This window comes from Pleurodeles waltl, chromosome 3_2 (genome assembly GCF_031143425.1).
Source record: "Pleurodeles waltl isolate 20211129_DDA chromosome 3_2, aPleWal1.hap1.20221129, whole genome shotgun sequence".
NCBI classification, from domain to species: domain Eukaryota; kingdom Metazoa; phylum Chordata; class Amphibia; order Caudata; family Salamandridae; genus Pleurodeles; species Pleurodeles waltl.
The window spans coordinates 196,181,564-196,209,312 of record NC_090441.1 but is presented as its reverse complement, the minus strand read 5'-3'; the positions used below and the strand labels follow the sequence as shown (position 1 = coordinate 196,209,312).

General features: G+C 42.9%; 1 protein-coding gene across 2 annotated transcripts in view; it reads left to right on the top strand.

The window, feature by feature from the left end:
• SPEG (striated muscle enriched protein kinase) overlaps positions 1 to 27,749 on the top strand; it is a 1,321,813-nt gene that overhangs the window by 1,244,118 nt on the left and 49,946 nt on the right. For both annotated transcript variants that reach the window (XM_069227158.1, XM_069227157.1), the window contains exon 40: positions 13,805 to 13,954. In XM_069227158.1, the coding sequence (XP_069083259.1) occupies positions 13,805 to 13,954 (150 nt within the window). The remainder of the gene's footprint in view (positions 1 to 13,804; positions 13,955 to 27,749) is intronic.

The following is a 27,749-nucleotide window of genomic DNA, read 5'->3' as shown; positions in this document are numbered from 1 at the left end:
CCACAAAAAACACTTGCAGCGACAAAGGACTGTATTGCACTCTTTCAAAAACTAGGTCTCACAGTCAACAAATTAAAATCTTTCACAATATCCACTCAGAGAATGACGTTTCTCTGAGCTATTCTGGACACGCAGCAGAACAAGGGTTTCCTTACACAGGAACGACAGAATCGGCTGATGTCTTTGGCCACAATTATATTAAAAAGAAGGTCCATTTCAGTGAGGTTGTACAAATCGCTCCTAGGTATTATATCTTCCACAGTCAACCTAGTACTAAATGCACGTCTCAAAATGAGACCGTTGCAGGAAGAATTACAAGTTCAGTGGAATCAGTCACAAGAATCGTTTGAGGATCACATTCTTGTTACGCCAAAGATGATAAAGACATTGGACTGGTAGGCTCACCAGTCTCATCTTTCTCAAGGCCTCACGTACACTCTGTTAGTCCCACAGTTTATAATTACGACGGATGCATCAATGGAAGGATCGGGAGGTCATCTCCAAGATCTGCAGATCCAGGGGAAATGGTCAAACCATCAAAAGCTGACACACATCAACAGCTTAGAACTCAAAGTCATCCTCCTCACATTGCAGGCATTCCTCCCGAAGATAAAAGGTTCTCGAGTGCTGGTGCGGACAGACAACACAACCAGCATGTATTTTATCAACAAGCAGGGAGGAACGAGATCCTTAACGCTCTCACAAGAAGTTCAGGAACTATGGAACTGGCTAAAAAGCCACATCTCCTTGAAGGCCACACGTGTCTCAGGAGCGCACAACACATTAGCGGATGCTCTCAAAAGGGCCAACAGCGATTGTCACAAATGGGAACTGAATCAAACCCAATTTTACAAAATATTTGCAACAAGGAGGAGGCCAACTCTAGATCTTTTTTGTAACAAACTGGAATACTAAATGCCAATTTTACGCAAGTCGGGATCCCCTTCCAGGGTCTTGGGGGAATGCCCTTTCGATGGAATGGTCTGGGATCTATGCATACGCTCCCCCCCCATTCCATTAATTCCCAGAGTCATAGCCAAGATGAAGGCGGAATCCTGTCGCCTAATACTAATCACTCCCAAATGGCCAAGGCAAATTTGGTACACGGAGCTTCTTCTGATGTCAGAAGACACACTGCTACGTCTCCCTCCAACTCCAACACTACTATCTATGCATCAAGGGTAGATATTGCATCCAGATCCAATGTCACTGCACTTGCATGCATGGCTCCTGAATTCCATGAGTTCCAGCATCTGAAGATTAATCCAGAATGTACAAACATACGTTCTAAAGTGAGAGTGAACAGTACAAATAAAACATATCGACGGAAATGGAAGCGTTTCTATTGCATACCTTGCACCCGTATGAGGCCTCTCCAGAACAACTATTACCTTACCTGTTAATGCTAGCGAAATCCGGGCTTGTACACTTCTCAGTGAAAGTGCATTGGGCAGCAATTTCGACTAACAGACGCTCTTCAGACATGATTTCTCTTTGTTCTTCCCGACTAATTAAGCAGCTCATGAGAGGTTTATTCAGGGTCTTTCCTCCAGTGATGCGGCCTCCCCCTGAATGGCACCTTAATGTTGTACCCTCACAATTAATGAAATCTCCATTTGAGCCCATCCTTAAGGCAGACCTCTAATTTCTTTCGTGGAAGATAGCTTTGCTGCTAGCGATCACTTCCACCAGAAGAGTCAGCGAAATCCAAGTTTTCACTACACAAAAACCTTTTCTGCGTTTTACTGAGGATTTGGTCATTCTCAAAACAAATCCAAAATTAATTCCTAAAGTTCCGTCTCATTTTCATCTCAATCAACCGATTTGTCTCAGGACATATTTTCCTAATCCAGAATCACCAGCAGAAAAATCCCTCCACACGTTGGATGTGAATAGATGACTTAAGTTCTAACTCCAAAGAACTAAGGCTCATATTTATACTTTTTTAGGGCCGCATTTGCGTCATTTTTTTAAGCAAAAGCAGCGCAAACTCACAAAATACAATTGTATTTTGTAAGTGTGGGCCAATTGTGCGTTTAAAAACTACGCAAATGCAGCACTAAAAAGTATAAATATGGGCCTAAAGCCTTTCGCAAGTCTGATCAATTATCACTCTCCTACGCTCCTGGGCGACTGGGCACTGCAGTAACAAAGACAACGATAGCAAGATGGCTATTGGCAAACATTCAGTTCTGCCATTAAGCAGCAGGAAAACGTCTAGAAAGGCGGCCTAGAGCACATTCAACAAGGGCAGTATCTACCTCTGCTGCTTTGTTTACTGGAGTTCCGTTAGAACAAATATGCTGTGCTGCTACTTGGAAGAGTACCCACTCCTTCACAAAGCCCTACTGCCTCCAGTCCACGCATAGAACCGATGCGGCCGTGGGCCAAGCAGTCCTACAACATCTGTTCCAGTAAGGTGAGTCTCTAGGGTAATGAAGAATTTTATTTCTATTACTGGCGTTTATCTCTATCGTTATTATTATTAATATATTTACTGTTACAAGTTAAACATCTCTGGATTAAGTGATGTGTTACTATGACTACTCTATAAGTTATGATATATGAAATAGAAAATTCTTTCATACCCACCATCCACTACGATTTTATTATTCTGCATAGTTAATACTGCTTGTTATTCTGATTCAAGCATGTGAATCTATGAAAGATTCAATACTGGATAAGAAATTAGTTACTTACCTGTAACTGCAGTTATCCAGTATTGGTATCTTTCATAGATTTACATGCGTCCCAACCTCCTCCCCTTAGAGGCTTCCTTTTACTAACTCAGAAAACATAATTCACTCTAGTGCTGAAAATATGAGGAAGGGAGGTTCTCTTGGGAGTGTTCTCGAGAGTGCTGTTGCCTGATTGGTTATGGTTCAAGTTTGGTCCACTTTTAGAAATGTCATGGATAGACTAGCAAATGTAAGGCCTATTTGCATTGTAGCCTCTATGGTTATTATATACTGCTTTATAGGATACCGTTGGACTCCCACTCAAACGACGGAGAAGATTCAAGCATGTGAATCTATGAAAGATAACAATACTGGATAACTGCAGTTACAGGTAAGTAACTAATGTCATCTTCACTCTTTAACAGTCTTTCTGGTAGATACTCCATCTAACCACAGATTCCTAATCACCCCCCAACCTCCTTTTTTGTGGAATGGTTTCTTTCCATATAAAAAGGCCCCAGTTTAGGAACCTGCACACTTTTTCTTCCAATTTGCTGATGGACTCCACATCTGAGTGTGTGGGCAAGCTCTTGAAGCATAAAGTGATGTCAGTGTGCATCGGTAGCACTTTTTTGCGCTTGTCACTTACCGAACAGAACAAAGTCAATACGGAGTCACACAGTGCCACTTAATAGTGTGTAGGAGCTCGGCTTTTGCAGTGTTCAGGATCTAGTCTGGCACCTAGGATTTTCACAAGGCAAGGAATCTGCAATTACAGTGTTATTGATGGGAAGTAACTTGTTCATCTAGGTGATTACAATTTTAATTGAAACTGTTGTTTTTTTGTATTTGCTGTCTGTACTGGTTTAGTATGTTTTTTGTTGCAGTTGGAGATCTGTTCTCTAATGTTTACTTTAAAACCACCCCAAATTAATATTAAGTCCTTAGAGCAGAGATTCTCTCAGAAATATAGGGTAAATAATGAGTGCATTAAGGTATCCCTTTTTAACCGCCAAGGTGGTTGTTGAATATTAGTACATGGAGAGTACTTATTGATAGCCACAACTGCTGTGAGATCAGAAAAGCAAGCAGGAAGATCCTCTATCTTTCTAGGGAGATTCTCCAAAACCCAGAAATAACCCAGTTAGATGCAGCTTTAGGCAACCCAAGATGCAAGTGAAGCTAAATGTATCTCTCCACCAAGGATCACACACTCCTTAATCGCTCTTTAGTGCCCTAATGGAGCTAGTACTACATGATTATTTTTTTAAATCATTTGGGAGTTGATGAATCTAGCGAGATTCTTTATATGATTTGAGAACAGATGCCAAGCTAAATCATACAAAGCAGATGGATTTTCAGTAAATGGATTGTAATATGTAGTAATTGAAAAGACAATAGCCGTCTATTTAATATTGACTACCCAAACACCTTCTTGGTCCTCTTTAATAGAAAGTATTTTTCATTCGAGAGGGTTACTAAACAGAATTCCACCCCCTTTGAGATACAGACGTTTATAAGGAATAACATTCTCAAATTCACTATCAATTATTCGATTGATCTTCTCCCTTCAGTGAGTCTCTTGAAAGAAGAAAATGGCAGGAATCAAATATTTCACCATGCAGTACCAACTTTTTTTTAAAGTTTGTTTAAAAAAAGGGTCACATTCAAACTATTTTCTTTTCCGCAGTAAAGCCTGTTCAAGCTTCCCTATGCACCTTTTACTAATAAGCAAAAGTAGCAAAAAGGGCTCAGAAAAATCACAGATAACTTGAAACTATGCATTCTAATGAATTATTTTTTCTTGCAATCCTCTCCACCAAATCGCAATTTAACCCCATGCTTCTGTAGCTACCTCACACAAACCTGTCCCTTGAGATCACAGCCTCTTCCTGCTGCTGTACGCTGAACCTTTCGTCTTCCCCACCAAAAGTGCCTAGGAAGGTATGAAAATTCCTGTGATACTGTCCGAGTCCATAATTCTGGCCCACGGAAGAGGGAAGAAGGTGAAAGAGATGACGGACAGCTCTTGAAGCAGGGACAAGTCTTGTCTGCTGCCACGTAACCATCATTGCACTGAATTAGCTTTTGGGGAGTATTTTGTGTAGTATGAAGTATAAGCGGCGGGGAGATCAACGTGGGCATGACTCCCCCTGTTTTATCCAGTTTTTTCAGCTTGCCTGGCGATTCTGCACTTCATAGTAGGAGATGGATTCCTACCACCAATTGAAAAGTGGTGCTGTAAAGTGCCTTAGAAGTTGATAATTGTGTGAAAATATGTGTAAGTAATCTCCCTGTGAGTCTGGCAGGATTCAGCCTGGAACAGACAATTTGTAAACAATGACCCATCCCAGTATTGCAGACGTTGGACATGGATACTGCATGAATTGTTAAAGTCAGTCCAGTGACAACATTTATACACATGCGCCCCTCTCCCCTCCCCCAAATTTAAAGAAAGCAAAAATATAACCTCTGCTCGCTCTCTGTTTGATGGTTGAAACCAAAGATGTGCACTTGAGGAGCAGAATCCATTGATAGCAGTGCACCCATGTAAGGCCAAGTTAGTCAGAGAGTGAGGCGGTACATCTCTGAATATCTTTCTTTGTGTACTATGCTTTAAATTCGTTGGATTACAGTAACAAGGAGAATTTTAGACTGTCATCTTATCCTTCACCACACACTAGTTATATCAAATCTTGCCGCCAGGCTGGTAGCTTCAGCCTCTGTTGGAAGAGACTTTTTTACACGCCTGACAAACTATGTCATCTCACACGTTTCATCTAACTAAAACATCACCACTTCCCCAGCATTTACACGTCTTGGAAAAAGAGCAGAAGAAACCACTCCAAACGATGTTTGCAACTCTGTTAAGCACAAAAATACTAGGGAAAGAGTGCAGCACCCAGGTTAAAAAAGGATGTCCCCTACAGCTGCAAGACTTTCTGAGTAACAGTGAGAATAGTAACGGGTGTGTTCAAAAGCAAACTTCCCTTCTTTCTGTAGGGTCAACTGAGAATTCTGGGGAAATTGAGCACTCAGCAAAGGTTTTCCAGAGCTTATAATGCACTATATACTTTCATGAAATATATCTGACCCATGTCTTGGATAATGATACCCTTAATGAGGAGGTGGCAGAGTCACCTGGTCTGTTAAATCCATCAGTTCTATTTAATTTTCCGTTAAGAGTGCAGGGTTGGAATAAGAGGTAAAACTAAGGATACTCTCTGTTCAACAAACAGTTCTCAGGAAGTCTAGATCGATAACACATTTTCTCTGTGTGTTTACCGATAAATTAGGAAACCAACAACAAAATCCATGCAGGTACAAGTAAGACCCTCTATTCTTTTCCCTATTCAATTACAATTCTGGTTTAGTCTCCTTTCAATCAAAGACACCTGAAGTAGTCTATAAGGATTTATTTGATGACCATTTAGATTCACACTGTTGCTCCTACAGAAAGAATGCATGGCTCATCGGTTTCAGGATTAGCATTAGGTGAACCCTCATCTCGCATGATATCAAGAGGTGGTAAGGGAGAAGGGGGAGCTAAATGATGGGCTTTCAGTCCTCTATCAAATAAATGTGGAATATTCAGAATCAATCTAACCTCTACCTATTACACACAAGGGCAATAGATTTTCAAGGTTCAGGGTAAAATGGTGTTCCAATCTCTGAGCAGGGCTATTAGGGTGATATTACAACACCTGACCTCCAAAATATGCAGGAAGGGACAGTCTTGTCACATCTGAATCCTATAGGATGGCCCAGATTCTGAAAGGTGTCACGAAGCGGAGTGCAACAGCCAAAAATGCTGTGCTGTGTTGCATGACAGAGCAAGAGAGCACCATATTCAAATAGATATGGCTCTCTCCTCCCTCTCTCTAGTGCCGGCACTGATTTCAGCTGCCATGCGCCACGCACACAGCTTAGCACCACAGTGCTAGGGTGCGTGCCTGAATCTGCCATAGGTTCTGTAACGGAAGGATACCCTTCCTGCACAAAATACTATGCCTACACAAGTGAAAAACCTTTTCCTTCTTTGTACGTGTGCTGTACAGTGCAGCACATATGCAAAGTTGTAAAAAGCAGAGGAATGGAAACATTTCTCCGTTTAACGCCTGCTTTTTAGCGGCGTAAATTTTTGGTTGTAAAGCCTGTCCACTAATATTAGTTTAGCATCAAAAAGCATGGGTGGTTGCATGGGAGTGCAATCCCAACGGGACCCCTTCCCTTTTGCTAATGGGTTACCACCTCCTTTGAGTGGGTGAAAAAATATTAATGTTTTTTCATTGGATTTAGGCCGCAAAACACCTATACATACCGTAAGGAATCAGTATTTCAAAGGGATGTCCTCAACTCACCCCTTCCAAATATCAATTTCTTATTGTTTCCTAAACCCATTTACCAATTCAGAAAACCTTTTCCAAATCATTAAGTGGGTTAAGTACTTTTCAAAAAGTATTTTTAGCAGTTGCCTGCCCTAAGATTTACTGAATCAGAGGGTTTGCGACCCTTAAAACAATCAGGACTGAATTTAGGAAAAGTGGCGCTGCATCCAATACAGCGTCGCTTTTCTTGCGCCCACACCCCCCTAACGCCACCATGGGTGCGCCGTATTTAAGATACGGTGCACCATGGTGGTATTAGGAACAGTAGTGTCAACATGTTTTACGCTAAGCCTGATGCTAGTGGAGCAAAGTGCAAGGAGGCCCATTGATTCCAATGGGTGCATCCTTTTAACGCCTGCTTTCAGCAGGAGTTAAAAATTATGCCAAAAATGGCTCAATGAAATCTTGCAGATTTCGTTGCTGCATTTTTGCAGGCCTCCTTGCACTGGAACGTCCCCTTTGCATACATTATGCCAGTCACAGGCATAATGTGGCGCAGAGGGATGACAAAGTGGCGCAATGCATGCATTGCACCACTTTGTAGATATGCTGCAGTGTTTTTGGCAATCTAACGCCACATTAGTGTGAGAAAAATGATGCTAATGTGGTGTTATATGGCGCAAGGCCATCCGTAAATCTGGGCCTTTGTACATGAGGGTCTCAGACTGTTTTCCTTTTCCTTAAGAAATGCGATAGAAAGATATAGAATTGCTTGAAATGCCTTTGTTCTGTTGACTCCCAAGGAATGTGATATAATGTCACAGGAGAAAGTTCCCTTTCCTTTGCCTTAGTTGCGATTTTTTCCTGTTTTCTTTTTCCTTCTTCCCCCTGCTGGATAGGAAGATTTCACCTCCAATGGCATAGTTCCAATGTGTTTTTACTGTGTATGTGAGTTTTAAGTGATTATTACCAAATTGTTTAGCTTTTTATGAATGTGTACATACATACTTACATACTCTATATAAACCCGTATTTGAGTGTAAATAAAACTTATGAGGTGTACAAAATAACATTTCTCCTTCTTCCTACTTCATGCTATGTTGGAACAGTGCTCTATGCAGCTCCTCGGCACTTGGAAACAAAATATAAACAAGCATTTGCAATGCAATAGGTCTCGCATTTGTTAGAGTTAGAGTTATTGGCACTGTAAATGTTAATGTTTTTTAGTTGTGTGTTTTGTTGTGTATTATATATATATGGTGTGTAAATATAGTTATGTGTGTACTATTGTAATAGTTTGTTGTTTATTTGTGTTTTTGTAGAATTATGTGTTGTTTAGTACATTTTTTTAATAGAATTATGTGTTTTGGTGAATAGATAGTGGTGATAATAGTAGAGAATAGATTGAAAAGACGTATAAAAGGGATAGTCAGCTTTAAGATATAGTTGTTATTTATATTGAGAAAGAGGAGCAGTAATAGTGTGAGAGCAAGAGAGAAAGAATGTGAGAGAATGTTATAGATATTAAAAGGACTTTTTTGTATGTTGAAGAAATTGTATGCATGAACGCAAATTCCCCCACCAAAACGAAAGCAATGCCAGTTTGTCGTAAGAAGCGCTTGTATTGTAAAAGCAGCCTAAAGGACACATTATATATTTTTTCTCATTAAACTACTTAGTTAGGGATTCACACTAGATAAAAAAAAAAAAGGGAAGAGTGCTCCGTAAAGTCTAGAGTAGTGTGAAACATTCAATTTTTTTCGAGACATGTTGTGAAAGGAAGCAGGGACGGGATAATCAAGTGCAAATGATGCTTGTTGTAAAGATCGATATCTTTGTGTCTGCAGCATATGTGGAATACACATTAACTGAGTTGGTAGAAAGAGCAGGATGTCAAACTTCCCAAGCCACACACACACTGCAAGTCACTGCTGAAGCCAACCATATAGAGAGAAGAGCAAGGCTTTTCAAAAGTACAATTTGTTGGAAATTGCACAGAAGTGGGTTAAGTGGCTATTACTGTATTTTCTGTTTAGTGAAATGATTTGCTATGCAGTGCGTTAGTGGCATTGATGATTAAGATGGGAGAGCGTTTGAAATGAACAGTGCACGTAATTAAGTTAAGAGAAAAATGGTAATATAGCTAAAATGAAAACATTTACAAAAATCCAAAAACTAAAGAAAATAACACAAAAGTAGTGAAAAGCGTTTTTATGTTAGTATATCCAATGTGTACACTTACATTTTAACTAACTTGCCATCAGAAACGTTAGTGGCGATCAGTTGCAGAAACAAACACTGTACCCTCTAAAGGCAGTTGTTGGGAGCGGATTAAATGTATGCCACTGACACACTGTTACATATGTGATCGATGTTTTGTTCACAGCTCCTTCATTTGCTCGTATTATGTGAAGCTTTCAGCAAGTACTATTTTAAAGCATTAGATCTTCCCTGTTTATCTAAAAAAATAAATGCAGTTGAACCACATGAAACAGACCTATTGTAATCTCGGTCCTTAATAGGATCAAATACAGAGAGGGGCGTACACCAGCTCTTTGAGAGGGAGACAGCATGTATTCTAAACACATTTCTGCACTACATGAACTAATGCCCAATTACATGACCGCGAAACCAACTCCAGTAAGGACTTGTGTGTGTTTTTGCAAGCTGCTAGGTTAGTTCTGTTGTTGTACAACCTGCAGATCACAACTGACCAGTACGGTAACTCACGGGGGTAATGTGCCTGCTGCACAGTATGTGAGTAAGAGAGAGGGGGGAGTTGAGAATACCAGCAATGTGAGGGTGAGGGGCCTCTAATGCTTGGGAGTGGGGGCGGCTGTGTGCGTGAAAGCGTGGTGATATATATAGATATCGGGAGCAGGTCACCTTTATGAAACTTAGTAATGTATGGCATACTGGCATTATGAAGCCACTGTTAGAAGATAATCTGCAAAGGCCAGAGTGCAACTAGATAGTAACTTTAGCGAGAAGTTTGCAAAAAGTGCCCAGCAGTGGCAAATTACAAAGATGGGAGTGTGCAGCATACCTGCTATGCCTTTTGTTATTGCCTTGAAAGCGTCTTCAAACTAGCTTGCTCCAGAAAATGAAATATATATGTAAATTAGTGCATATTACTCAATGGTTTTAATAGCTATGTTCTGTGTGCTACAATGTAGCAGCGCTTTCGTTTCAGGTTGCCTCACTTCTAAAATATATATATTAAGCTGCCAAGAGTTTTATGAGAATCGCTTTAATAATAGGAATTAATTTCTCCCAAGGTGAAAGCTTTTGGTGCATTAGGATAACGAAAGAGGGAGAAAATATCTTACTGCTCTGATGACAGCTCCTCAAAGACAAAAAAAGCCCTCTGCTATATATTAAGATTTAAACTTATAAATTGCAAATATTAAAATAACCTCTATGGCAAAAGTAGTAAGCTATATGCACTTTGTGATGTGCTTGGTACAAGTTCTTTGCAGCAGGCAAATTAACCCTCGCTGCTTCCTTAGGATGATTCAAAAGTTCCACAAAACAAAACCGCGATCACCGGAGTTATCTTGACATCGTTATTGTTGCCTACAAATAGCTAGAGCCAAAGAATGGCCGACCTGCTTAAAAGCATAATATGCTTGCAAACACAGTGCTCCCACGCAAAGCCGGCACCGGTGCAGTGGCACCTGTCTCACTCCCTGGAGCCAGTCCCGCGTGCAGCATTTTAAATATCAGTAAATCATTTCAATAAACATTTAGACCAACATAAAATAGGGAAAAGAAAGCCATACAGCTTTGTTTCTAGCTGTAAACTGTTTTGCAATCTGAAAATAAATAAGTTGAAAATATTGCTGCATTTAACTTCCATAAATGTAATTTGTCACAAAATTTGGAAAAAAATAAGTAAAAAAATTGGATACATGAACGCAACTTCCCCCACCAAAACGAAAGCAATGCCAGTTTGTCGTAAGAAGCGCTTAATAAGAAAAAATATATAATGTGTCCTTTAGGCTACTTTTTCGATATAAACTACTTGGTAACGGATTCACACTAAGTAAAACAAGCATTTGGAATGCAATAGTATTGTGTTGGCTCGAGTTAGAGCTCATAGCGTTGTAAATTACTGACTGGACTTTTATTTCCACACAGACTGAAAACAAAACAAGCATTTGAACTGCAATGTGTTAGCTCGAGTTTCAGCTATTAGCGTTTTCTTGCCACAAACTGAAAATAAAAAGTAAAACAGTTGACATAAGCAGCCGGTTCAAAGCTCTGCTGAGAGCTCGCAGAGACAGACAAAAGGAACAAGCATTTGTAATGCAAGAACAGAAAATGTGCGAGGGCGAGTAATGAATGGAATAAACAAAGTCACACATCACTGCAGATGAAAAGTAAGTAATAGACTAGAGCCCTGTTAACAGAAACAGACCGGGGCCACTGAAGCATCCAGCGCTCTGGTCAAATGCTATTAGCCTTTGAACAAAGTAATCCCTAAGCACATGCTTCATAGGCACAAGTGGAAGGGTACAAGTACTAGGGCCATGCTCCAGGGGAGTGTATAACTGTAGAAAAGGTGGGACAAAGAGCAAGGATTGACCACTAGCAAGCAAGGATTTTTTAAGGACACTAAAACAAACCAGTGAAAAAGCAGAGACCCCACAAAGAAGTAAAGAAGTATATACTATACTATACGCAAAGAGGCCTCGAATGCTCGACCTAAAAATTTAACAAAATAATGGGGAGTTGGCCAGGGAGAGGTTGGAGAGCACTGGGTAGAGGCTGGCACGCAGGTGGAGAGCATGCAGAAGGAAGGGTTAAAAGACATAGACCCAGATTTACGAAGCAGGCGACAGGGAGGGAGCAGGAGAGCTCAATATCTACAGAGATGTACTCTCCTTCCCTCTTTCTAGCACCAACGCTGATTTTAGCTGCTGTGCGCCACACACACACCTCTGCGCCATAGTGCAAGGGTTTGTGCGTGAGTCTAGCAGAGATTTTGTACTGAAAAGGTACCCTTCCAGAACAAATTACTACGCTTAGACGCACTTTAAATCTTTTCCTACTTTCTATGTGTGCTGCTTAGTGCAGCCCACATGCAAAGTCGAAAAAGAAAGTAGAAATGAAAACATTTCTCCTTTTAATGCCTCCTTTCAAATGGTGCTACATCCTGTCTACTATTGTTTGTAGATAGGGTTTCGTGCCAAAAGGCATGGGTGGTTCATGCTGCCTTGTGTTATTTTTAGGGTACTTTCCAGCGCAAAACAAGTTTTGCGCTGGGAAGTAAATTAGAAGATAAACATTTTGTGCTGGTTAACATCACTTTTGGCAACATGTGTGTAGATCGACCCCATTGTGTGAGTACAGGCTGGTGGCCTGCAAATTAAATAATAATAATAATTAGAAAGAAGCACATCAATGCCAATGTGTGTGCACTACGAACTTCATTTTTAAGTAAATAACCAGGCGCGGCCCGTCCTTTAGGGCAGAGGGGCAACGCCCCCCCACCTTTTACCCCTCATGAAGAGTGTCTGTCAGGCTGAACAAAGGTCAGCCTAACAGACACTTTTCATTTTCAGCTCAGACAGCCAGCAGTAAGACATGGGCGATTTGCGCAGACTCCTGGCTGCCTGAGCTGAACTTTGCTGGGCTGTGGAGGCCACAGCTGCTATGGGCATGACCTCCTCGGCTCAGCAGAGGTGCCTCGAGGCCCTCCCCTGGGTGAAGAGTAAAGCGTCACCCATTGACTTCGACCTGGGCGCTTCAGGTTTAAGCACTGAAGCGCCCAGGGCTAGTGTCAATCAGTGACACTTCGTCACAGAGTGGGGTGGGGTCAGTAGTCTCACTGACCCCATCCCACTCTGTGACGATGATGGGACTGCAGCCTTCCCTCATTTGCTGACCTAGGGTCAGCCAATGAGGGAAGGCAGCAGTCCCAACCCTCCTGGGACCTCAAGGCTGAAGGTAAGTGTGTGTGTGATGTTTTAAAATGAATGTTTGGTGCGTGCGTGCATGTTTGAATGTTATTAGTGTTAATGGATGTGCATGTGTGTGTGAAAGAATGAGTGTGTGTGATGTTTTAAAATGAATGTTTGGTGCGTGCGTGCATATTTGAATGGTATGAGTGTTGTTAATGGATGTGCGTGCGTTCGTGTGTGTGTGAAAGAATGAGTGTGTGTGAACTTTTAAAATGAATGTTTGGTGCGTGCGTGCATGTTTGAATGTTATGAGTGTTGTTAATGGATGTGCGTGCGTGCATGCGTGTGAGTATGTGTGTGCTTCCCACCCGCCCCCCTCCCTCCTAAAGATCTCGCCCGCCACTGTAAATAACATCCATTAAATGCTAAGGAATGATACCAACGCTGATGGGCAACCCTGTCACCAGTTCCTAAAGCCATCTTAACCACAGTAGCTAATGCTGAGGGCAGTCCAAAGACCCCTTTCAGTATGTGTGTGTCTGTAAACATACACACTTGTGCATCGTGTACACTGTGTTTGTGTGTTATGTGGGGTGTGCTGACATGTGCTCTGAACAGAACGTTTAAGTTTTATGTGTGTGGGACCTAAAAACAGTGTGGCAGAATCCCGTATCCGCACATAGGTAGGGGTAATCAGTGCTTATATACTGAATGATGGAGCGATAGGAGATATGTTTTACTTCATTGTTGGAACAAGTCCCATACCTTGTTCTCCTCACATTCTGTGATTTCAGGGACACATATCTATCTGCCCACACACCCACTAACTCTGCTTCCTGACAGATTGCTACTGTCTCTACCTGGCCCTCTAATGGCTATCTTCTCTTCCTAGGCTTAGTGGAAGGTCTCCCTTCTTTGAACCTGATCCCCTAGAAACTGAGAACAGGATCCAGGCTGGGCGCTTTGACATCTTCAAGCTCTACCCAAACGTCTCCCAGAGTGCCTCACTTTTCATCCGCAAGATCCTCTCCATCTACCCCTGGTGAGTTCATGGGAGTTTTTTCATTCTTTGACTTTAAAAGCACTTTTGGCACTGAACCGGTATTTTATAAATATGCATTTTGTAGTCAAAATGGAAGTCTAGTGCTGGTCATTAATGAAATATGTCTGCCAGAGTGCAAGATGCATTGTGTAAATAATGTGAACTACTAAGGCGAGACCTTTAAATACATTCACACAAATAAAGACATCTTGGTCCAGATTTACTATGATTTTGAGTGGGAGTTGCGTCAGCTTTGTGGCGCAGCTCCGACGCAAAATCCATTTTGGCAATTAAGTCATGTGTGGATTTGTGTTACTTAGTAAATACAATTTAACACAAGGCAGTGCATAGCATTGCCTTGTGTTACTTTGCATCCGGCAGATGTAACATGGGTAGAAGATGGGTGTTCTCGTGCATCCTTCAATATATTTTGCCACAAAGCCGATTTTACAAAGACTTGTAAATCTGGGTTTGCACCAATATGGTAGTGTACCAGTAGTGTATCGAAACTTGAGGGGTCCCCCTGCAAGCTACAAGGAGGGCTCCCCTTTCAGAATCAGTAGGGGCTCTCAGGCCAGGGTACAGTGCTGAGGGAGCCCCCTGGTGCTCGGGGACCTCCTGCACTGCAGGGCCTACAGGGGCCTATGTCACCCCATTGGCACCAACCCCACAGCGGTGTAATGAGCAGTAATATTTTAATTTCTCCTTGTTACTTCCTCTTTTCATGTGTGCTATATCCTGCAGCAAACTTGAAAAGAGCAGTATACCTCTAAGGATTGTTTGTGTGCAGGAAGAAATCCCTTCCTGCACAAAAACCACTGTTACCTGTTGTAAGGTCTCTATTTTCTCGACAAAGACTGCTGGATTAGGGGTGGCAGCACCTCTGCTTGTAGACGACTGACTCACTCCTACGCCAGTTGGTAACCATCGGCCTTCTGGCTCTCTAGCAGCACCTCACCAAAACCCAAGTAGTAAAGGTGATTTTTGTCAGCCTAGTGCATGAACTCTGAAATCTCTCAAAAAGAAATCGCAGTGGAACACGTCTTACCCTTTTCTCTCGTTAGTAGTAAGTCCCTTACATGCACACAGACAAGAAAGAAGATGCAGGATAGTCTTCAATACATTTATTGAAAAGACTGCAATCTGCAATGATTAGGATAATGGTGAACAATAAAATCAGGATTGTGAAAATAAGTGATGTAAATATGTACTACCCCAACATACTGCAATAAACATGAATATGCAAACTCCTCTATTTTCTACCCTAAAGAGAGCAAGGTGTGATAAGCCTAATCTGCCCATTCTGTGTCCATGAGAAGCGCCCCAACCCCCATTACCTTAGAACAAGGTCGGCCTCTAGTCAGGCTCCGCAGTGACGCAAAGGCTGAAAAGTGACGCGCAGTATAGCTGGAATATCCTGGATGGAACCCACTCTAATGGCCTTGGTCTCACAAGGTGTTTTTATAAGGCCATGCAGACAACCTGATGTAGGTATGTACCTAAATGTTACATTGTGTGCACAAACGTGTATCAACAATATCATAACAAATGCCTGACATGTTCACATTCTTTTTTTGTCCAACGTAAAGCAAAGAACATGATGACAATCTAATACGTACATTACTGATAATGACGCTTTCACGGAATGGCAACTGATTATGAAATAAAAACATTCCCTCTAAAATGCAAGCAGTGCTAGAATGAATAAAAACGAATAGTAAAAACAGATCATGTTATCTAGGTAAAAGGGCACAGGCCAGCAGGCCGAAGCTAAGCTAAACTCTTGTATTCTGGCAAACTAAAATGGACCCACAACAGCCCGTAATGCAGGCATCATTGTAGCATGGTACAAGGGAGTCTGCATTGGCGCTAAGCTGCACACAGTGCACCAGCACTAAGAGAATGCAAAATTGTGCCATATCTTAGTAGATATGGCACAGTTCTGCTCTTTCCCTTCCATACAGTGCAGCGCAATGCAGCAAGTTGCCTGAAATATTAGTAAATCTGCCCCCTTTTGTCCAAACCCTAATGGGAGTGAAGTTTTTCATGGAGCCAATGAATACAGAGGTAACACTGGTTTGAGCCTGCTTCCTTTATAGTAATGTTTAATAAGACTTCCTGCCTTTATTAAAAGTCCTACACAAGAAAGCAGGTGGTATTTCACTGACTGCTTCATAGTTACTGGGGTGCCTGAGATGTCCTAATGAGTGCGCTCAGGTTGATGGGACAAGGTTTGAAAGCAGAAGCAGTGAAAAGCGTTTCTATTGTTGGACATTCGTTGTTCTGCATAGGTGCAGAATACTGAATTTATAATATTCCTAAATGTATATCATTTTTCCTAATTGTTTAAATGTGTGTGTTATCATAATTCACCATAATTTCCACTGCTGAATTAATTTGGAGGATATTTGGCAGGATATATCGGGTCCTTAAACAAATAAAAAAGTTAAACACAACGTCTCCTATTTCTTTCAGTGCAGATGAAAACAAAGCTTTCACAATGACACTGGTGCTCTCAGAACATTAAACAACGCATCTGATAAGCTCACATTTGCAGGCCCAACCTTAATGCTAGCAGTTACCAATGAATCCTCTCCAGTGAATGAAAATAAACATTGCCAGTTAGGAAAAAGTTACACTGCCCCACATTGTACTTTATTTTCCTTCTTTATATATGTTGTGTTAAACCTACTCTATAATGTCAGTGTACTACAAAACAAAAACATTAGAATGCATGTTTATCATTTCCTTACATTGCATTTACAATGTGATTGAGATTAATACATATTTTTGCATAAGACACAATTTAAATATTAGCACATTATCCCCAACAAAACCACACATTTCTCAAAAGTGTATCTGCAGTTTCTGGCAGACAATGACTATTAAACGGATGATGCTCAAATGCTCTAAATCTGTCTGAGAAGTACTAGAATCAATCATTAAATTATGGTACATAAAAAATACAAGTAACATTACAAAGTTACACGTAACCTGATATGTATTCTCTCTAGATTTGTCTTCTTCTTTAGTAGGTAGATAGATAAACAGACACAGATAGATACACATTTTCCTTTCATTGGCCAGAATGCAGTTGTATAAAAACCCATATTTCACAGAGAAATGTGACACATGACAAATATTTCACAGTTCCCTTTGAAATATGGATTTCATCATCATAATGGTAGCCCCCAAATAACTCTGTGGACCTTTGACATTTCAGGGCTAGGATTACGTGACATTGAGGACCTAATCAAACCTTTTTTTCACCATTTTGCGTAACCTTTATCCATCAACAGCCTACAACAACAAGCTGCCTCACCTCTGGGCGAACTTTCCTCACAGACAACATGGCAGGAAATACTAAAAAAGATATTTTTAGGCCTTTTGCATCCTGTGGGCAACAATGAGTTAACTTATTGCCTAAAACCCTCCTACAAATTAAAGGAGTGCAAGATTTGTATATATATTTTCTGCCAAGACACTTAAAAAGAGAGAAGCTAGAGTACATGTATGGCTTAAAAAACAAAGCCAAGGACATTTCCTCTTCAGAAGAGGAACAAGATACTTACAAAAAGGTTTAAAAAGCTAATAAGCAAAACCATTCAGAAGAATATTCTTATAAGCGTACTTCTTATGGTGAACATTCAGGTGAATCAATGAGAAAAAGACTTAGGAGTACTGAAGTGTCATCTCTTAGACCTCAAACATCTACATATAAAGATTCAAAACACCTCAGGGAAAAGGTGGGAAGTCTCCAGGAACTCACTCAGAACCTTCAACTCCATCCCTAAAGGTAAATTCAAATCATAAACCGGAGTCTAAAGCATGTGGACAAAAACATCGTTGATGACCCTGTCAATAAACGAAATGAAGACGAGGCATGAATCCATGTCAGCGACAAGAACAACAAAGACAACAGCGTCTACAGTGGCAATGTTGACAGCGAGAGCAATGTCAACAACAGCGTTGATGATGGGAGAACCATCGACGGAGAGATCGATGATGAAACAAAAGTCTTCATTGACGCACAGACCACTGTTGACTATGGGCTTGACAAAAATAATTTCAAAGTTCATATTATTTCAGATGAAGGAATTCAAGTGCCAATTCTCCTGGAACACATATATCCCAATAAAGTGTCACCAGGGACATAGAATCGTTTCAGGAACATTATGAGTATGATCCTATGGAAGAAGGATACCATTACAATGGTGAACCCATAATGCAGGTGCCCACAACTCTGGTTAAAAACTTACAGTTAATGTTAGTGGATTATTATAAGTGATTCCCTGAGCAACCATAATCTCGAGGGGTGCAGGCCGTAACTGTACTTCAACACCCCATATACCAAAAAAACATTCAGGCGTCTACTAGTCTAAAGTTACCTATTCAAACAGTAGAACCTTCTTCTAAAAGACCTATCATGCTACCCACATATAGGAGCATGCACTCTAATCATGAAAACAAAGAGGAAGGAATTCTGGATAAACCTCCAGTTGATAGTGGATCAGGATTGTAAGACTACATAGCTCCTTTTTCTGCTCTGTCCACTCCACTTCCGGATAACTCAGTTAATATAGGCTCATTCCATTCATTGCTTGAGGGAGCATGGAAAAGATATGACCTTAATGTGCCTGCCAAACCAAATAAATGTTTCTTGTACGGCTTCAAAGAAACAACTAGAAAAATAATAAGGTCCATCTTTATTATCACCTATTTTGGTGTTCTGCTTTGCTTCAGACCGAGAGGGAATGAAGTGAAAGGAATGCAAAGAATGCAGCACTCTATTAATGCACTTCCCATGCTACACAAAGATAATAACGTGAACACTTAATGTGAATGCAGCAGCACACGTGCAACTCTTAAAATAATCACAGCAGTGGAATAAAAAAAATAATCAAAGAAAATGCAGTACATCAACAATGAACATATATATAGTGACTGTGTATATTTGTGCATCCTGCATCCCTTTGATTACATATTTCAAATTACAAATTGAGGAAAACTTGAAAATCAATGGTCACAAGACCAAGGATCCTTCTAGGACTTTGTCAAGGTCGCAAAGAAGATGAAGGAAGCAATATTCTGGTAGACAAGAGAAAACAATGTATCAGCAGGACTGATCTTTATCCATTCATCTCCTGTATTGGTAATGGACACAATTGCCTCCAGAGAAGGATAGAGAGCTCACCTTCAGGACTTAGAAGTGAGCCGTAAATGGTCAACTTAAGAAGCACAGATGCACACCAATCTACAAGCCGTGGCCTTAGGACTCCAAGTCTTCCTCCTGAGGGTTTCAGGATCTCCCATACTGGTTTCCAGAGACAACACAATAATCATGTAGTGTAGGAAAGTACCATCTTGCCTGGCATGTTACCCCCATTTTTCACTGTATATATGTTGTTTTAGTTGTATGTGTCACTGGGACCCTGGTAACCCAGGGCCCCAGTCTTCATAAGTGTGCCTGAATGTGTTACCTGTGTAGTGACTAACTGTCTCACTGAGGCTCTGCTAATCAGAACCTCAGTGGTTATGCTCTCTCATTTCTTTCCAAATTGTCACTAACAGGCTAGTGACCATTTTTACCAATTTACATTGGCTTACTGGAACACCCTTATTATTCCCTAGTATATGGTACTGAGGTACCCAGGGTATTGGGGTTCCAGGAGATCCCTATGGGCTGCAGCATTTCTTTTGCCACCCATAGGGAGCTCTGACAATTCTTACACAGGCCTGCCACTGCAGCCTGAGTGAAATAACGTCCACGTTATTTCACAGCCATTTTACACTGCACTTAAGTAACTTATAAGTCACCTATATGTCTAACCTTTACCTGGTAAAGGTTAGGTGCAAAGTTACTTAGTGTGAGGACACCCTGGCACTAGCCAAGGTGCCCCCACATTGTTCAGAGCCAATTCACTGAACTTTGTGAGTGCGGGGACACCATTACACGCGTGCACTACATATAGGTCACTACCTATATGTAGCTTCACCATGGTAACTCCGAATATGGCCATGTAACATGTCTATGATCATGGAATTGCCCCCTCTATACCATCCTGGCATAGTTAGCACAATCCCATGATCCCAGTGGTCTGTAGCACAGACCCTGGTACTGCCAGACTGCCCTTCCTGGGGTTTCACTGCAGCTGCTGCTGCTGCCAACCCCTCAGACAGGCAGCTGCCCTCCTGGGGTCCAGCCAGGCCTGGCCCAGGATGGCAGAACAAAGAACTTCCTCTGAGAGAGGGTGTGACACCCTCTCCCTTTGGAAAATGGTGTGAAGGCAGGGGAGGAGTAGCCTCCCCCAGCCTCTGGAAATGCTTTGTTGGGCACAGATGTGCCCAATTCTGCATAAGCCAGTCTACACCGGTTCAGGGACCCCTTAGCCCCTGCTCTTGCGCGAAACTGGACAAAGGAAAGGGGAGTGACCACTCCCCTGACCTGCACCTCCCCTGGGAGGTGTCCAGAGCTCCTCCAGTGTGCTCCAGACCTCTGCCATCTTGGAAACAGAGGTGCTGCTGGCACACTGGACTGCTCTGAGTGGCCAGTGCCACCAGGTGACGTCAGAGACTCCTGCTGATAGGCTCCTTCAGGTGTTAGTAGCCTTTCCTCTCTCCTAGGTAGCCAAACCCTCTTTTCTGGCTATTTAGGGTCTCTGTCTCTGGGGAAACTTTAGATAACGAATGCATGAGCTCAGCCGAGTTCCTCTGCATCTCCCTCTTCACCTTCTGATAAGGAATCGACCGCTGACCGCGCTGGAAGCCTGCAAACCTGCAACATAGTAGCAAAGACGACTACTGCAACTCTGTAACGCTGATCCTGCCGCCTTCTCGACTGTTTTCCTGCTTGTGCATGCTGTGGGGGTAGTCTGCCTCCTCTCTGCACCAGAAGCTCCGAAGAAATCTCCCGTGGGTCGACGGAATCTTCCCCCTGCAACCGCAGGCACCAAAAAGCTGCATTACCGGTCCCTTGGGTCTCCTCTCAGCACGACGAGCGAGGTCCCTCGAATCCAGCGACGCTGTCCAAGTGACCCCCACAGTCCAGTGACTCTTCAGCCCAAGTTTGGTGGAGGTAAGTCCTTGCCTCACCTCGCTGGGCTGCATTGCTGGGAACCGCGACTTTGCAGCTACTCCGGCCCCTGTGCACTTCCGGCGGAAATCCTTCGTGCACAGCCAAGCCTGGGTCCACGGCACTCTAACCTGCATTGCACGACTTTCTAAGTTGGTCTCCGGCGACGTGGAACTCCTTTGTGCAACTTCGGCGAGCACCGTTTCACGCATCCTCGTAGTGCCTGTTTCTGGCACTTCTCCGGGTGCTACCTGCTTCAGTGAGGGCTCTTTGTCTTGCTCGACGTCCCCTCTCTCTTCAGGTCCAATTTGCGACCTCCTGGTCCCTCCTGGGCCCCAGCAGCGTCCAAAAACGCCAAACGCACGATTTGCGTGTAGCAAGGCTTGTTGGCGTCCTTCCGGCGGGAAAACACTTCTGCACGACTCTCCACGGCGAGAGGGATCCGTCCACCAAAGGGGAAGTCTCTAGCCCTTTTCGTTCCTGCAGAAACCTCAGCTTCTTCTGTCCAGTCGAAGCTTCTTTGCACCCGCAGCTGGCATTTCCTGGGCATCTGCCCATCTCCGACTTGCTTGTGACTTTTGGACTTGGTCCCCTTGTTCCACAGGTACCCTAGATTGGAAATCCACAGTTGTTGCATTGCTGGTTTGTGTCTTTCCTGCATTATTCCTCTAACACGACTCTTTTGTCCTTAGGGGAACTTTAGTGCACTTTGCACTCACTTTTCAGGGTCTTGGGGAGGGTTATTTTGCTAACTCTCACTATTTTCTAATAGTCCCAGCGACCCTCTACAAGGTCACATAGGTTTGGGGTCCATTTGTGGTTCGCATTCCACTTCTGGAGTATATGGTTTGTGTTGCCCCTATCCCTATGTTTCCCCATTGCATCCTATTGTAACTATACATTGTTTGCACTGTTTTCTAAGACTATACTGCATATTTTTGCTATTGTGTATATATATCTTGTGTATATTTCCTATCCTCTCACTGAGGGTACACTCTAAGATACTCTGGCATATTGTCATAAAAATAAAGTACCTTTATTTTTAGTATAACTGTGTATTGTGTTTTCTTATGATATTGTGCATATGACACTAAGTGGTACTGTGGTAGCTTCACACGTCTCCTAGTTCAGCCTAAGCTGCTCTGCTAAGCTACCATTATCTATCAGCCTAAGCTGCTAGACACCCTATACACTAATAAGGGATAACTGGGCCTGGTACAAGGTGCAAGTACCCCTTGGTACTCACTACAAGCCAGTCCAGCCTCCTACATTGGTTGTGCAGTGGTGGGATAAGTGCTTGAGACTACTTACCACTCTTGTCATTGTACTTTTCATAAGAGAAAAATATACAAAAGAAGGTCAGTGTATATACACATAGCCAAAAAGTTTTGCGTTTCCTCTTTTCACTCTTTTCTAAGTGCTGAAAAGTACTCCTAAACTTTCAAAAAGTTCATAAAAGTTTAAAAAGTTTTTTTCTGTCTTTCCAAAAAGTTCTGAAAACTTTTTTCTCTTTTTCTATCACTTTAACTCTCTCTAAAAAATGTCTGGTACAGGCCAAAATGTTGAACTGTCCAAAATTGCATATGATCACCTTAGCTGGAAAGGAGCAAGGAGTCTCTGCATAGAGAGAGGTTTGAGTGTAGGGAAGAATCCTTCCTTAGAACTGTTAATTAATATGCTTAGAGTACAGGATAAGGCCATAAGTGCCAAATCTGGTGAAAAAGTAGCTAATGGTTCTCAATCTGATCCAGGGACTCCCCCAGGAAAAGGTTCAGGAAAGAAACTTCTCAGCCTGCCCATTACTAGACAGTCTAGCATAGTTGGTACAGAGGTTGAATCACACCATACTGATGGTGTGCTCTCACATTATGCTGGTAGCCAAGCTGTTAGGGTGCCCTCTGTAAGGGACAGGTCTCCTTCTGTTCATTCCCATCATACCTCTGTATCTAGAAATGTCCCTCCCACCCACCCTGATGACAGATTGTTAGAAAGGGAGCTCAATAGATTGAGAGTGGAACAAACCAGACTGAAGCTCAAGAAGCAACAGCTGGATTTGGATAGACAGTCTTTAGAATTAGAGAAGGAAAGACAGAAGTTGGGTTTAGATACCCATGGTGGCAGCAGCAATATTCCCCATAGTCATCCTGCAAAAGAGCATGATTCCAGGAATCTGCACAAGATAGTTCCCCCTTATAAGGAGGGGGATGACATTAACAAGTGGTTTGCTGCACTTGAGAGGGCCTGTGCTGTACAGGATGTCCCTCAAAAGCAGTGGGCTGCTATCCTATGGCTATCATTTAGTGGAAAAGGTAGGGATAGGCTCCTTACAGTGAAAGAAAATGATGCCAATAATTTCCAAGTTCTTAAGAATGCACTCCTGGATGGTTATGGCTTAACCACTGAACAGTACAGGATAAAGTTCAGAGAGACCAAAAAGGAGTCTTCACAAGACTGGGTTGATTTCATTGACCAGGCAGTGAAGGCCTTGGAGGGGTGGTTACATGGCAGTAAAGTTACTGATTATGACAGCCTGTATAACTTAATCCTGAGAGAGCATATTCTTAATAATTGTGTGTCTGATTTGTTGCACCAGTACTTGGTGGACTCTGATCTGACCTCTCCCCAAGAATTGGGAAAGAAGGCAGACAAATGGGTCAGAACAAGAGTGAACAGAAAAGTTCATACAGGGGGTGACAAAGATGGCAACAAAAAGAAGGATGGTAAGTCTTCTGACAAGGGTGGGGACAAATCTAAAAATGAGTCTTCATCAGGCCCACAAAAACACTCTGGTGGGGGTGGTGGGCCCAAATCCTCCTTTAATCAGAACAAGGAAAAGAAACCATGGTGCTATTTATGTAAAATAAAAGGCCATTGGACAACAGATCCCAGTTGTCCAAAGAAAGGCACCACAGCTCCTACCACTACAACCCCTACTGCTACACCTAGTGTCCCTACTAATAGCAGTGGTGGTGGGAGCAAACCTACTAATAGCCAATCCAAGGGAGTAGCTGGGCTCACTTTTGGTAATTTAGTTGGGGTTGGTCTGATTAGGGAGACCACAGAGGCTACTTTAGTCTCTGAAGGGGCTATTGATTTAGCCACTTTGGTTGCTTGCCCCCATAACTTGGAGAAGTACAAGCAACTAACCCTAATAAATGGTGTTGAGGTCCAGGCCTACAGGGACACAGGTGCCAGTGTCACAATGGTGATTGAGAAACTGGTGCACCCTGAACAACACATACTTGGACACCAGTACCAAGTAACCGATGCTCACAACATAACACAAAGCCACCCCATGGCTGTTGTAAATCTCAACTGGGGGGGGGTAACTGGTCCAAAGAAAGTTGTGGTAGCTTCAGATTTACCTGTAGACTGTCTATTAGGGAATGATTTGGAGACATCAGCTTGGTCAGATGTGGAGTTGGAGGCCCATGCAGCAATGCTGGGCATCCCAGGGCATATTTTTGCTTTGACAAGGGCTCAGGCCAAAAAGCAAAAAGGACAGGGAAGCTTGGATCCTGGAACAATGGACCAAGTGCTCCCTAAAGCTAGGGCTAGTAGAAGCAAACCACTTCCTACTATCCCTCCCTCTACAGTGGATTCAACTTCTGAGGAAGAAGAATTCCCTCCCTGTGCAGAACCTACACCAGAGGAGCTGGAAGCAGACACTGCTGAGCTTTTGGGTGAAGGGGGGCCTGCCAGGGAGGAGCTGAGTGTGGCACAGCAAACCTGTCCCACATTAGAGGGTCTCAGACAGCAAGCTGTCAAACAGGCTAATGGGGATGTCAGTGACTCTCACAGAGTTTACTGGGAGGACAACCTCTTGTACACTGAGCATAGGGATCCTAAACCTGGAGCTGCCAGGAGATTAGTGATTCCTCAGGAGTACAGAAAGTTCCTCCTAACACTGGCACATGACATTCCCTTAGCTGGGCACCTGGGTCAAATGAAAACTTGGGACAGATTGGTACCATTGTTTCATTGGCCTAGGATGTCTGAGGACACAAAGGAATTTTGTAAGTCCTGTGAAACCTGTCAAGCCAGTGGCAAGACAGGTGGCACTCCAAAGGCACCCCTTATCCCACTGCCTGTGGTTGGGGTTCCCTTTGAAAGGGTAGGGGTTGACATAGTTGGCACCCTTGACCCTCCTACTGCTTCAGGCAATAGGTTTATCTTAGTGGTAGTGGACCATGCCACAAGATATCCTGAAGCTATTCCTTTAAGGACCACTACAGCTCCTGCAGTGGCAAAGGCCCTCCTGGGAATATTTTCCAGGGTGGGCTTCCCAAAGGAAGTAGTATCAGACAGAGGAAGCAATTTCATGTCTGCATACTTAAAGGCCATGTGGAAGGAGTGTGGTGTAACGTACAAGTTCACAACACCCTATCATCCACAAACAAATGGACTGGTGGAGAGATTTAATAAAACTCTCAAAGGCATGATTATGGGTCTCCCTGAAAAACTCCGCAGGAGATGGGATATCCTTCTACCATGCCTCCTTTTTGCCTACAGGGAGGTACCCCAGAAAGGAGTGGGCTTCAGCCCCTTTGAACTTCTTTTTGGACACCCTGTTAGGGGTCCACTCACACTTGTAAAGGAGGGTTGGGAACAACCTTTAAAAGCTCCTAAGCAGGATATTGTGGATTATGTACTTGGCCTCAGATCAAGGATGGCTGAGTACATGAAAAAGGCCAGTAAAAACCTTCAGGCCAGCCAAGAGCTCCAGAAGCAATGGCATGATCAGAAGGCTGTTTTGGTTCAGTACCAACCAGGGCAGAAAGTGTGGGTCTTGGAGCCTGTGGCCCCAAGAGCACTCCAAGATAAATGGAGTGGACCCCACACAATTGTTGAAAAGAAGGGTGAAGTCACCTACTTGGTTGACTTAGGCACTGCCAGGAGTCCCCTTAGGGTGCTCCGTGTCAACCGCCTGAAACCCTACTATGACAGGGCTGATCTCACCCTGCTCATGGCAACAGATGAGGGACAGGAAGAAGACAGTGATCCTCTACCTGATCTCTTCTCTTCCACAGATCAAGATGCTCTTGTGGAAGGTGTAGTTTTGGCTGATTGTCTTACTGCTGAGCAGAAAGACAATTGCATAAATCTCCTAGGACAATTTTCAGAACTCTTCTCTACTGTGCCAGGCACCACTTCTTGGTGTGAGCACACTATAGATACTGGAGACAGTTTACCTGTCAAAAGTAAGATCTATAGGCAGCCTGACCATGTCAGGGACTGCATAAAGCAAGAAGTTCAGAAAATGTTGGAACTAGGAGTGGTTGAGCACTCTGACAGTCCATGGGCTTCTCCTGTGGTACTGGTACCAAAACCCAATTCTAAAGATGGAAAGAAGGAAATGAGGTTTTGTGTAGACTATAGAGGTCTCAACTTGGTAACCAAAACTGATGCTCACCCTATACCCAGGGCAGATGAGCTCATAGATACACTGGCATCTGCCAAGTATCTAAGCACTTTTGATTTGACTGCAGGGTATTGGCAGATCAAATTGTCAGAAGATTCTAAACCTAAGACTGCATTTTCTACCATTGGAGGACATTACCAGTTTACTGTAATGCCTTTTGGTTTGAAAAATGCACCTGCCACTTTTCAGAGGCTGGTGAACACAGTCCTGCAAGGGCTGGAAGCTTTCAGTGCAGCATATTTGGACGATATAGCTGTCTTTAGCTCCAGCTGGGATGATCACCTGGTCCACCTTTGGAAAGTTTTGGAGGCTCTGCAAAAGGCAGGCCTCACTATCAAGGCTTCAAAGTGCCAGATAGGGCAGGGGAAGGTGGTTTATCTGGGACACCTTGTTGGTGGGGAACAGATTGCACCACTTCAGGGGAAAATCCAAACTATTATTGATTGGGTTCCCCCTACCACTCAGACTCAGGTGAGAGCCTTCCTAGGCCTCACTGGGTATTACAGGAGGTTCATTAAGAACTATGGCTCCATTGCAGCCCCTCTTAATGACCTCACATCCAAGAAAATGCCTAAAAAGGTATTATGGACAGCAAGCTGTCAGAAAGCTTTTGAGGAGCTAAAGCAGGCCATGTGCTCTGCACCTGTCCTGAAAAGCCCTTGTTACTCTAAAAAATTCTATGTCCAAACTGATGCATCTGAATTAGGAGTAGGGGCAGTCCTATCACAACTTAATTCTGAGGGCCAGGATCAACCTGTTGCTTTTATTAGTAGAAGGTTGACCCCTAGAGAAAAGCGTTGGTCTGCCATTGAGAGGGAGGCCTTTGCTGTGGTCTGGGCTCTGAAGAAGTTGAGGCCATACCTGTTTGGCACTCACTTCATTGTTCAGACAGACCACAAACCTCTACTTTGGCTAAAACAAATGAAAGGTGAAAATCCTAAATTGTTGAGGTGGTCCATATCCCTACAGGGAATGGACTATACAGTGGAACATAGACCTGGGAGTAGCCACTCCAATGCAGATGGACTCTCCAGATATTTCCACTTAGACAATGAAGACTCATCAGGTAATGGCTAGTCTTATTGTCCTTCGTTTGGGGGGGGGTTGTGTAGGAAAGTACCATCTTGCCTGGCATGTTACCCCCATTTTTCACTGTATATATGTTGTTTTAGTTGTATGTGTCACTGGGACCCTGGTAACCCAGGGCCCCAGTGCTCATAAGTGTGCCTGAATGTGTTACCTGTGTAGTGACTAACTGTCTCACTGAGGCTCTGCTAATCAGAACCTCAGTGGTTATGCTC